This window comes from Heterobasidion irregulare (genome assembly GCF_000320585.1).
Source record: "Heterobasidion irregulare TC 32-1 unplaced genomic scaffold scaffold_06, whole genome shotgun sequence".
Lineage (NCBI taxonomy): Eukaryota > Fungi > Basidiomycota > Agaricomycetes > Russulales > Bondarzewiaceae > Heterobasidion > Heterobasidion irregulare.
Window position 1 is genome coordinate 528,983 of NW_009258202.1, and position 12,705 is coordinate 541,687.

A 12,705-nucleotide genomic window follows, 5' to 3' on the forward strand; every position below is an offset into this window, starting at 1 on the left:
GCTTTTTTCTTGCTGGACGGAATCTTTGGTTTCTATTCCAGTAGGTACGTCTGAAAGTCACTTCGAGGTCATCGCGTCGCGCATACCTTCACTGATCTTGGCTTCGTGGTAGAGAGACCTTCGTCCCCTGGTGGTGAGGCGGGCTCCTTGCGTTTGACCATGACAGAGCCGGGTGAGGCAGTAACGTCGAGTGCAGTGCGGGCGCGTCGCGCGTTGTCGGGGGACGCGTCGGGTGCGTCTGTGGCTGGAGATGGAGGCGTGAGAGCGAACTGCTCGACCAGATCAGCTTTCTCATCTGCGTCAGCTTCCTCGCCTCAGTGTTTCCGACCTGCCCTCCCATTCCCCTCGTCCTCCACGCCACGCAACTCCATCCCACAACAACAAGATCGGAGCTCACCATTCCCTTTCACGACGCGGTCGTGGAAAATGAAGATCCTTCAGCGGACAAAGCGAGCTCTCCCACCCGTAAGCATGACGTCTGCGTTGTGAAGGGTGCCTTTGCGCGCTAACATATTTTGGCAGCTTCCACAGGTCGCGGAGCTCATCAACAAGCTTTCCAACACACCAGATGAAGATTTGCACGAAGTATTGGGCAAGGTCGACGCGTGGACCTGGCCGAGATCCGACCTGAACGCATGGATTAAAGTACTCAACAAGTTCGACGCCATCTTAGAAGATGTCATCCGCGATTACGACGTCGACAAGCTTCAAGTAAACGTCTTCACGCCATCGACCAAGAAGACAGTATGCGAGATCCTGCGCTTCGAGAGGCTTTTGTTGGAGAATTCGACAAACAGAAAGACATTCAGTTCGTACGACGTGAGTTCTTTTGCTCTCTATTCATATCGGGTGGCGAGTGACGTATCCACTCCATAGCGCATCAATGGTCTCCTCTCCTCGTCTGATCTCGATGTCGTTGTGCTCGCTCTCAACCTCCTCCTGCGTCCCGCTCAACAATATTCCGCTCAACCCGCCGTCTCCCGGGCATTGAGCATCTCTACCCCCCGCCTCCAATCACTCGCCAAACGCTGGCCAAACCTCCGTGAATATGGCGTCAGCCTTGTCGACCTCGTCGCTCCCAAAGGTAAAGAGTCCGTCGAGGCTCTGCCTGCTGAAGCTCGTGAAGTGCATTTCACCTTCTACAAAAGAGACACGTCCGCGCCTTCTAAGGATGGGGATGCATCGAGGGAGATGGACGTGGATGCCCCAGATGTCCCACAGACACCTCGTAAGGGATCGACTTCAGCATCGACAGGTCTGAGTGCCACCCATGCGTCCGGAGTCGTCAAATTACACGTCGATGTCCACACATTGGAGTCGAAGCCCACCATGGACGTACTCGCTGATCTTACAGATGCGTTCAACGTCCCCGAAGAAGAGAGATTTGAGCTCATGTGCCGCATTCGCTCTGCGCAAGTGCTTCTGCCCGGTCGGGACGAAGATCGGGAAAAGCTAGTCATTATTCGTCTTTTGGCGAATGCCATCTTTGTACACACTCACAGCGAGCACCAAGCGCTGTCGTCGCTTTTCTTGTATGAGCCCGACCTCATCTCTCATATCTCAGAGCTTTTGGCCCTGGACAGCGGCGTGCCCGTCACGGTGCAGACTGCCGCTGTCGCAGCCCTAGACGCGATGGCGCGGTATAGAACTAAAGTGCAAGACGTGTTGGCCGCCGTCAATGCAGGCGTCAATCACGGGACGCTAATGGCGCTCTTGCGCAAGACAGTGGCGGACGTCGCCAGCTCAGAATCTACTCTCCCACAATCTTTCGTCGACGCCCTCCTATCATTCGTCACATTCCTAGCGTCCCATGCCGCGGGAGGCAACATGGTCGTGGGAGCCGGGCTTGTACCATTGCTTATCCAGATCCTTGAGAACAGACTAGCAAACAGGCTCCCTGTTGTATCGAAGGCTATGCAGCTTGTAGATAATGTGCTGTACAGTTTCGCCAATGCGTTCCAGCTGTTCTGCAACAATCGTGGGGTCGATGTTCTTGTCGATCGGATTGAGGTGATTTTAATATATCATTCTATCTTTCGAAGCTTACCAACAACGATTCAGTACGAGGTCGACTACGATATCGCAGAGTTTGGAGGTTTGGAGCCAGTGCAAGAGGTCCCGAGGTCTTATGGTTCGTTCTTAACTACTACAAAAATGCTGCAATTTACATATCGCCATCGTGTCTAGGCCAATTACCCGTTGTTCGTGCCGCTGCGTTGAAGCATATCCTGCGATCGACGCACCGTATGATGCAGTCTTCCGGTACATCTGAAGGCTTGCGCGGCCTGATCGACTCATCGCTACTCAAGTCGATCAAGAAGATAATCGAGCATCGCAGTCTCTTCGGCCCAAGCGTATTGCCTCTCGGTAAGCCTTCTTCATTGTCTCGTGTGGATCCTGTTGTTGACAAGATGTGAAGCGATCAACATCATGGCGTGTTTTGTCCACAATGAGCCGACGTCATTATCGATCATCCAAGAAGCCAATCTCCCCGAGGCTTTTTACAAAGCAGTCGAAGCAGGACTGGAGCCTGTCATTGAGGTCATCCAGTCAATCCCGAACGCACTGGGCGCTCTATGCCTCAACCAGGCGGGTCAGGATCAGTTGGAAGCTCGCCCCACCATCATCCCGGGCCTTTTCTCCATCTTCACATCCGAGAGGCATCAACGTGTTCTGCAAGATAAAGAGAATGCGGTACTCATCGGGACGGCCGTCGACGAGCTTATCCGACACCATCCGTTCTTAAAGGCTGCCGTATTTGAGGCCATCAAGTCGACGCTCAGTAAAATTGAAGAGCTTGGAAATGCGTACCTCGTGCCGGACGGCATCAAGTCGTGGTACTCGTTAGTTCCTTCATCACCGCCCGCGGTTTCGGCCGATGGAGACGTAGTGATGGGTGAGTCGTTGACCACGGCTGTGGCAGCCGAAGCATCTGCGTCGAACGATGCTTTGAATAGCGAAGAAGTAGTAGAGAAGTCCCACGAGAACATCATCATCTCGTACATTGACGTGCACTGCAGAGTGCGTGCTCTCAAATGCATCTAAGAGACGATCTGACTGACTTTTATTGTGACAGTTTTTGGAGGGTCTTTTTCAGCATGCGCCGCATTGCAAAGACTTCATGTCGAGGTCGGACGGCTTAGAGCGCCTGGGTCGCTTGACGGAATTACCCTGTGTACCGTATGATTTCGCTAATAGTGTGGCCTCAGACTCTTTGGTGCAGGTCATACGCACAATGGTGGATGCGGACCGGCATGGCACTTTAACGTTCTTGGCGAAGTTGGTGAAGGTATCCTTGGGTGAAACTAAGGAGTTTTGGAACGGCGTTAAGCAGGAGTCGCAGTTGCTGTCACTTCTCAACCTCACAGGTGAGTACAATGAAGGAATACACTACGGCAGTGAAGCAACACTGATCTCGATAATGATCCAGCGGAGTCAACTGACGCAGCAAATTCGACGTTCAGAAAGCTGGTCACCCTTCACATTCGAGTTACTCTACTCTCCGACATCTACGCGACCGCAGGTTACTCTCACGCGCGCTCGTCAACGGGATTATTGTTGACGCTAATGGGTCGAGGCTCCCCTGACATCATGCTTGATTTGGGCTCGCTGCATCGCGTATGCATCTGGGAGAACGTTCTGTTGAAGAGCGCCTTCCCTACGAAATCTTCGGAACTCAAGTCCGCATTCTCCATTTCCCCGCTTCTCGGCTCTCCAAGCCGCACTTCGACGATCCTTCCTGAAGGCGACGCTGCGACGGCAACAAATGGAGCACAGCAAGGCCTGACTGCATCGACTGACGATGCAGCGGTTACTCAAGAAGGAACGGGAATTGATGGCGCAAGGGAAGACAATGGGAAGGCGCTGAGACATATCGCCAACCAAATCCCAGCAGCTCTATCTCCATTCTTCCAAGGTATGCTGCTCGCACATTTTCGGCGACGAATGTTTTTAATGGACCATTTCGCGACTATCATTTAGCTGTCGTGAAGCTATTCTCGACCCGTCGTACTCCTGACCCCCCGCAAAGGCATCAGATCGTGGAGTCGGCTGCGGTTGTCGCCGAGGTGATGTTGAAACACGTCGAGTTCAACGAGTTTGGTAGGTGCAACTCTCACGTTCCATATTTCTTTACTCAGTCATGAGTTCACAGACGACAAACTGTCCTCTTCGTCCTACTATACCTTCATGCTCGGGCTGGTCACGACACTGTTAGTAGATGGTATACTCATTTCTCGAACATCCTCTCGTCGGTCTCTTATTAACACCTTGTACCCAGAACGGACCGCTCAAAAGACCTTGCACACGGTCTTACTCGATGCGTTTTTCCGCAAAGGAGGACTCAATGCTGTCATCGAGAACGTCCGTCGATTCATGAGTACGGTCCACGAGGTGTCTCTGACGCCCACCGAACATCGCTCGGAGACCGCGCAACAAGAACTAGTTCACGCGTTCGGTGGTATCAAGGTGGCCTTACACCTCCTCCTCCCGTTGGTATCGCCAAAGCCCATCTTCGACTCAAGTCAGACCATCATCCTCGTCACTCGGGACAAGAAGGATGGAGACCCTGATTACTTTGAGGTCCACAACTTCCTTGTTCAGCTCAGATTGGTTGTCTTCCCTGTGGCTCGTGACCTGTGGGAGGCATCGTGGCTAGTGTCGGCCCCGCAAGGATTGATCAGATCTGTTGTACAGGTGACTCTCGAGATCGTGAATGGCGAGAGCGAGGAAGGTCACGGCGACGAAGCAGGCCCTCCAACTATCCCTGGCGGGCCCGGATTTCTGCGCTCAGCTCTCCCGGACGAGAATCGTGTCCGCCAGCTCACCGATATGGGATTCCCGCGAGCATCAGTCGAGCGCGCTCTGATGCGCACCCACAACAACGTGAACGCCGCCACTGAGTTGCTGCTGGCGAATCCGTTCCGTTTCGCTGCCGCGATCCAAGCACCACCACCAGGCCCGGCCGAGGAACAAACCAACGAAGTTCCCCCAGAGGTGCCGGTGCCGGTCCAGGGCGTGGTGCCTGCTCAGGAAGATGTGCTGGCACAGGAAGAGGTACCGGCACAGGAAGAGGTACTGGCGCAAGCAGAGGCAACAGAGGCCCACACAATTCCAGTCGACACGCCAACGGTACAGCAGGAGCCTGTGCCAGATTCAATAACGACAACGCTGCCGCCCGCTGAAGTTGAGAATCAGGAGGAAGAGCAGCCTATTGTGAAAGCGTCTGAGCTGTTACGGAAGGAGCTTGATGTCCTGAGAGAAGAGGTAAAACCAAATCTCGGAGCGCTGGCTCTTCGTTTAGTCGATGAGCATCATGCGTTGATCTTCGACATCCACGGTGCCTTCGTCGGCCGTCCTGATGGCTACCAACAAGATTCGATCCGACTCCTTGTCGATGATATCAAGAGGTTTGCACCGGACGCTGCGGGCTCTCGCGAGCAACATCTTGCCGTTCGTTGTCGGCTTCTCGCACTTGTCCTGAATGAGTCCCCCTCCTCATTCACTTCCGTCGTCGCTGGAAGTGAGGTCGATTTCATGGCAATCCTCTTAGGTCTTATCCAGTCGGAGCACATCGCGAATGGCGCTGACGCATCCACTGTGCACAAATGGCTCGCTGCTCTTCTCCTGGTAGCTGAGGCTCTGCTTGTTCTTGGGGAGGAACCGCGCTCGATCACTTTACCCAAGGAGGGTGAACCAATCCAATCGGAACGCCTGTTAGAAGGACCACCGTACACAGAAGCTCGTCCTGTGTTATTTGATGTCGCTCTGGGCATCTTGAGGCTGACGAATCTACCGCGCGATGAACTGCTTGCGTCGCTGCGTTTGCTAGTGCTCCTGACGCGTGATCATGAGATCTCTCTGGAGTTCATCAAACGTGACGGCGTGCCTCTTTTATTCCAGTGTTTGAGATCATCAACAGGTGGGGTCGCTGGCAGCCAGTCGTACATTACCATCATCCTTCGTCATATCGTTGAAGACCCCGCTGTGGTCCGCTTCATCATGCGGCAAGAACTCCAGCGTCTTTTCTCTCTGCCGCGGACTCGTGTCACTGATGTACAGAACTATGTCCGCCATTGTAGCAGCATGGCGTTGCGAGATCCTGAGACTTTTGTGGAAGTTACTCAGTCCCTTTGTGAACTTGATCGTCCGTACTCCAGCGCATATCACCTCCATCTGAAACCCACATCCCCCGCCGAGAGCAAGCCCGAATCCACGAAGGAGGTTTCCACCGAGGCGTCATTTTCACTCAATCTTCCTCCTGCGTCTCCGCCTGAAAGCCTAGAAACCGTCGTTCATTTCTTGTTGGCCGAACTGATGAAGGCAGTCAAGGTTCCTGGTGGTCACTCGCTAGACGTTTCTCGTGAGCACCACGCCACCGGATCCAACGATCATCAGAAGCAGCCGGTATCGAGTACGGAAGGCAAGAAGGATTCGGTACCGTCCAGCGATGCTACCATTGACACTCCTTACTGTGGGTTCCTGATGCAGTGTCTGACTGAACTGCTTTTCTCGTACGACATCTGTAAAGTGGCGTTCTTGTCTTATTCTCCAAAGAAACGTGCTGTGACGCCCAAGGACTCCTCGAGCCGACATAGGATGGTTGCGCTTCATTTCTTGCTCTACGACCTCATCACCTACGGCACTATCTCGGAGCCGACTGGAGAAGCCCACAAGCGAGTCATACTGTGCAACTGGGCGATGTCCTTGATTGTCGCGCTCTGCGTCGAGACCTCTAGCGCACCGGATTTGAAGGACGTGTCTCCCGAGCTGATCTCCGTCCGAAAATTTGTTCTTGAGGCTGTCAACCGAGCCATCAAAGATCTGGCACCATCCGACACGATGGATGCGCGATATGGCAGGCTGCTGGCTCTGTCGGATCTTTGTAACAGACTACTCACAGTTCGCTTCAATACGGTGGTGCGCAAGTCTCAGATCACGGAGGAGGGCCCCACGCACATCGCGAAGATCATGCTGGAGAAGAACTTTGTTTCGACACTCACGAATGCGCTTGCAGATGTCGACTTGAACTTCCCTAATGTCCGTGGAGTCGTCGCAGCTATTTTGAAGCCTCTCGAAGTGCTGTAAGTCATTCTACGCGCATATATTACCAATTGCTGACCGTTCTTCTAGTTCGAAGATTGCGATCAAAATGAGTCGTACGTCGGGCAAGGGTAAACACGCCGTTGAAGGTAAGGAAGACATGGAGGATTCAGAACTGTCTGAAGAGGAAGAACCGGACGACGATGACGATGACGAAACGGATCGAGAAGAGACCCCCGATCTATACAGAAACTCGTCGCTCGGAATGTACGTCGCTTATTTTACTACTTATCATTTTTGTCTGACGTCCTGCATGGGTTTCTAGGTTCAGTGGAGTAAGCATGTGCAACACTCAAAGCATGGTAAAAGCTAATATCGTTCATAGGAAATGGAAGAACACATGGAAGAGGACGAAATGGACGAAGATGAAGTCGACGATGATGACGACGTCGACATGGAATTCGGTGACGAGATAAGCGAGCACACATCGGATACCGAAGAGGAAGACGGCGGGGATGAGGATGAGGACCTCGAGAACGAAAGTGGTTCGGAAGAGGAAGCATGGCGCGACGTTGATGAGGAAGATGAAGATCTAGTTGAGAACGAGGATGAGCCTGTAGTAGACGGAGACGACGATGGTGACGAAGATGGTGACGAAAATCCGGGATGGGAGGTGAGCGACGTTCTACGCTATCACAATCTGAACACTAAATGCCTTCGCAGGGTGTCGAGGTCGGTCAAATTCCTCCTCATATCGTTGATAGCCCGGAAGATGAAGATGAGATTGCTGGTAAATATCATTCATTCGACTGTGCTCATGAAATTCAACTCATCAAACTTAGGAGATATTCCCATCTATCAAGAGGCAGATGAAGACGACGAAGACGATATCGGCTCGGACGAAGAGTGAGTTCTACATACGTCTTGTTTCTAAACTCAACTGATCCGCTCTTCTTAGCCTCGGCGCTGAGCTAGGGATCGTCGATGGCCATGACGGAGGCCCGACTATTCCTGGCGACGTTTTTGGTTTCCAAAACGAGATGCCAGATGGCATCCCAGATTTCTTGGAAAGCCATCCTGCAGGGGTTATATTCTCCCGTGGACCTAGAGGAGTTAGACGCTTGGACGGTAAGTTGGTTCGCTCATTTCGTTGATGCGCCTGACTTTCTCTGACAGGAGATGAAGATGAGATATTCGGGCGAAGTCGCGCGCCCGTTCCGGCTGCAGACATCGTGACACATCCTTTACTCCTCGAATCGGCATCTGGGTCCTCACACGTCCCCACCGGTCAGGGCAGAGGGGTTAGACGATCGCAGCGAGGCATCTTCCCTGGTGATGGCCAAGATTTTATCCATGCTATTGAGGACATCATCGGCGGTGGCGCTGTGCATCTATTCCAACACATATTCAGTCGTCGTGATGGAGCTGCACCTGAAGCCGTTCGTTTGGATGTTCCGGCTGGGGCGCTCGTGAATCTGGAGCGTGGGTTACTAGGCCGCCGGACTGGTCCCGTCTCAGCATCGATTCGCATTGAGCGAGCTCCTCGTGCAGGGGAGATCCGACCTGAAAGCCGACAATTCGATCCTCAGATCACTCTCCAACGTTGGCTAGAAGAAGGAAAGATCTTGCACGGGAAATTCTCTGCTGATCGATTTTTGAAAGTCCCTAACCACATCATCCTGACCATGCTCCCCGCCGCTATCGAAAAGGCGAAAGAGGCAAAGGTACTTGAGCAAGAAGCAGCTGAGCGGGCGGAAGCGGAGACAAGAGCTGCCGAGGTTGCTGCTGCAGAAAAGAAACAGCAAGAGGATGCAGAACGGGCTGCTCGCGAAGAGCAAGAGGCTATCGCTCGTCAGGCAGCTGAAGCTTCCGCCGCGGCTGAACTGGTCAATGGCCCTCCTACGATAGTTGCAGATGACGACACGGAAATGGCTGACGCGACAGCTGAAGTCCTACCTGAGTCATTGCATCTCGAGGTTCAAACGGCCTCTGAACCTACCATCGCCAACCAGGCTGTACCAGGCACCTCCGCTGCTCCCGAGCGCGTCACAGTCATGATCCATGGTAGTCCAGTGGACATTACTGACACTGGGATCGATCCGACTTTCTTAGAAGCTCTACCTGACGACATGCGCGAAGAAGTTCTAAATCAACATGTTCGTGACCAAAGAGCGGCTCGAGTCGAGCGGCCAGCAGACTCGCAGATCAGCTCAGAGTTTCTCGATGCCTTGCCACCCGAGATTCGCGCGGAGATCCTGCAGCAGGAAAGAATCGAGCAGGCTAGGCGTCGTGCGGAGGAGTCTGCAGAGGTACAAGCGACAGATCCTGGGACCGCGGCGGAGATCGACCCGGCAAGTTTCATTGCGAGCCTCGACCCTCAGCTACGACAAGATGTCTTGATGGAGCAGGACGAAGGGTTCATACAGACGCTTCCTTCGCACATGATCGCAGAGGCTGGGATCTATCGGGAGAGAACTCCTCGCCGAGTCACCGCTCGATATCCAGGCGGACGTGCCGATGCCGCTTCTGCGCCTTCTGTTCGGAAACCTCCACCTCCACGAGACGCCATCCAACTCTTGGATAAGGGTGGGATTGCCGTTTTGATCCGCTTACTCTTCTTCCCCCAAATTTCCAAGAAGAGTTCGCTGTTCAAGGTTCTTGTCAACCTCTGCGAGAACTCAAAAACCCGGACGGAGCTGTTCAACCTCCTTCTCAATATCTTGCAAGACGGCACAGGTGACCTAGCATCCGTCGACCGCAGCTTTGCGCAAATGACATTCCGCAATTCGAAGGGTCCGACGCAAACGCCTAAATCTGCCGGCAAGCAAAAGGCCGGGTCTGACTTCTTCTCCAGCTCTCTGCCAATGTCACACCTTCCCAGTGAAGTCGTACCGGATCTCATTGCTCAACGATGTCTGGAGGCGTTAACCTTCATCGTTTCATCCAACGAACTCTCTTCTCTTTTCTTCCTTACAGAACATGAAGTCCCTGCTAGCTTCCGCAAAATTGTCTCGAGAAAGGGCAAGGGAAAAGAGAAACAGGCGCCTCAGACACAATATCCCATTGTCCTTTTACTCAGCCTCTTAGATCGGGAGTCGCTTCTCAAGACTCCGTCCATTCTGGAGTCTGTGGTCAGCTTGCTTGATACAGTCACTCGCCCGTTGACGAGCTTGAAGGATACTCAACAGAAGGCAGGCGAGCCCTCAGCGAGCGTATCGACGATCTCTGCACCTGCATCAGCACCAGCACCAGCGTCAGCAACCTCTGGGCTTGCTATACCACCAGGTGAAACGATTGTGCTTGCAGCTCCGGAACCCAGCGCAGAAGCAGGTTAGTACACAATTGAGTTGTTCGCGCGTGCATTAAATGTATATCATCTGTATCTCTTACAGATGCAGCTCCCGAGCCACCAAAAGACGCCGTAACCCTCACAGGCGAGACCATGGAGGAGAAGATATTGCTCGCGCATCCGCCCCAGATCTCACATTCTGTACTTCGCCTCATCGTGAATATCTTGACTGTTGGCGAATGCGGCGCGAAGCCTTTCCATCACAGCTTATCTCTCATTCAACATCTGTCATATATCCCTGATGCTCGAGAGGTGATCGCTCAGGAACTCCGGGCGAAAACACAAGATTTCGGGCACAGTCTATACCAGGACTTGGATGAGCTAGCGAACGCGCTGCAAGGGTCTGAAGGGGACGTTCTAGCTTCCTCGGTCGCCTCGAAGTTTTCTTCGCCATCTTCTGACCAAGCCAAGCTCTTACGGGTTTTGAAGACCATCGACTACATGTACTCCCCCAAGGCAGCCACCACTAGCGAGACCGAGAAGAGTGACGACACCGAGAAGATCCAGTCTATCTACGAGTCATTCAGATTCACTTCGTTATGGAAACGATTGGGCGACTGTCTCTCAATCATTGAGCAAAGACCAGAGATTGAGCATATAGCGACGGTCCTCTTGCCGCTCATCGAGTCCCTTATGGTCGTCTGCAAATACGTCGGCTCGAGTTCAACGGGAACGGCAGCCCGCATCTTGCGAGCCGCCTCTTCGCCAAAATCTCCAACTTCGGCCCGCGAATCAATGGAGGACTTGTTCGTGACGTTCACGGACGCCCACCGCAAGGTGTTGAATGTCATGGTCCGCAACAATCCTTCTCTCATGAGTGGCTCGTTTTCTCTTCTTGTTCACAATCCTCGTGTGCTCGACTTCGACAACAAGCGGAATTATTTCAACCAGCAGCTTCGCCGACGCCCGCATACGCGCGAGCATCATGGAACGCTCCAGCTCAATGTCCGCAGGCAGCGTCTTTTCGAAGACAGCTTCCAGTACTTCCACCGACGCACCGGAGAACAGATCAAGTACGGCAAGCTCAGCGTGCGATTCTATGATGAGGAGGGTGTAGATGCTGGAGGAGTCACTCGCGAGTGGTTCCAGATCCTTGCTCGTCAGATGTTCGATCCAAACAATGCTCTGTTCGAGCCCTGTGCTGCTGACAGGTTGACATATCAACCGAACAAGGCGTCGTGGGTCAACCCGGAGCATCTGTCGTTCTTCAAATTCGTCGGCCGCGTCATCGGCAAGGCGATATACGATGGGCGGTTGCTTGATGCTTACTTCGCAAGGAGTCTATACAGGCAGATTTTGGGCAAACCGGTGGATTACAAGGACGTAGAGTGGATCGATCCAGAGTATTACAAGTCGCTCTGTTGGATATTAGAGAACGATCCGAGCCTTTTAGATCTAACGTTCAGTGTGGAGGGTGACGAGGTGTGTTTTTCCGCGGCTGATTGTATGACATGCATTGACCTTCACAATCGCTCCTTAGTTTGGCGTAACGAAGATCGTCGACCTGAAGGAGAACGGTGCATCGATACCTGTGACCATGGCGAACAGACGGGAATTCGTGCAGCTTTCGGCACAGTACCGTCTATATTCTTCGATCAAGGAACAGTTGGAGCACTTGTTGTCCGGCTTCTACGAGATCATTCCGAAGGATCTGGTCGCCATTGTAAGGGATTTTCATTAAACCTAATGTACACTTTCTGACACTTGCTTCGCAGTTCAACGAACAGGAGCTCGAGCTCCTCATTTCTGGGACACCAGATATCGATGTGGACGAGTGGCGGGCCGCTACAGATTACAACGGATACACTAGCTCTGACCCTGTGATAGTCTGGTGGTGGCGTGCTCTCAAGTCGTTCAATCGGGATGAGAGAGCCAAGGTTTTGAGTTTCGCCACGGGCACTTCGCGGGTGCCTCTGAGCGGCTTCGGTGATCTGCAAGGCGTTCAGGGCGTCCAGCGTTTCTCGATCCATCGGGCGTACGGAGATTCGGATCGCTTGCCACAGGCCCACACTTGTGAGTCTTCTCGATGCCCCGCCAGATAACAACCTCTGACCTTGCATTCTCCAATAGGCTTCAATCAAATCGATCTTCCGCAGTATTCGTCGTATGAGATGTTGAGACAGCAGCTGCTGTTGGCTATTAACGAGGGCGGTGAAGGGTTTGGATTCGCATGAGACCGGGTAATGAAGCGGAAGTTATAACTAAAGCGTTCGTGAGTAGAAGATCTTGTAGGACTTGAAGTATAGCATGCATTGTAGTTTCGGTGATAATTCATTTCGCTTGACATCTACCCCGTTGTCCGTTGGCTGAAGACA

The 12,705-nt window shown here is 53.0% G+C and overlaps 1 protein-coding gene across 1 annotated transcript; it reads left to right on the forward strand.

Annotated features, from left to right (window-relative positions):
- Positions 1 to 426: 426 nt before the first annotated feature.
- On the forward strand, positions 427 to 12,679 carry HETIRDRAFT_384935 (uncharacterized protein; the record flags this gene model as incomplete). The annotated part of the gene is made up of 20 exons (XM_009548886.1): positions 427 to 465; positions 523 to 819; positions 877 to 2,010; positions 2,062 to 2,131; positions 2,188 to 2,367; positions 2,420 to 3,021; positions 3,077 to 3,368; positions 3,431 to 3,916; positions 3,982 to 4,101; positions 4,154 to 7,082; positions 7,132 to 7,312; positions 7,427 to 7,714; positions 7,765 to 7,831; positions 7,884 to 7,947; positions 8,000 to 8,169; positions 8,221 to 10,371; positions 10,434 to 11,812; positions 11,871 to 12,053; positions 12,106 to 12,403; positions 12,461 to 12,679. 20 exons carry the CDS (start codon positions 427 to 429, stop codon positions 12,562 to 12,564), a joined length of 11,034 nt encoding a protein of 3,677 aa, XP_009547181.1. The 3' UTR covers positions 12,565 to 12,679.
- Between the last annotated feature and the right edge of the window lie 26 nt (positions 12,680 to 12,705).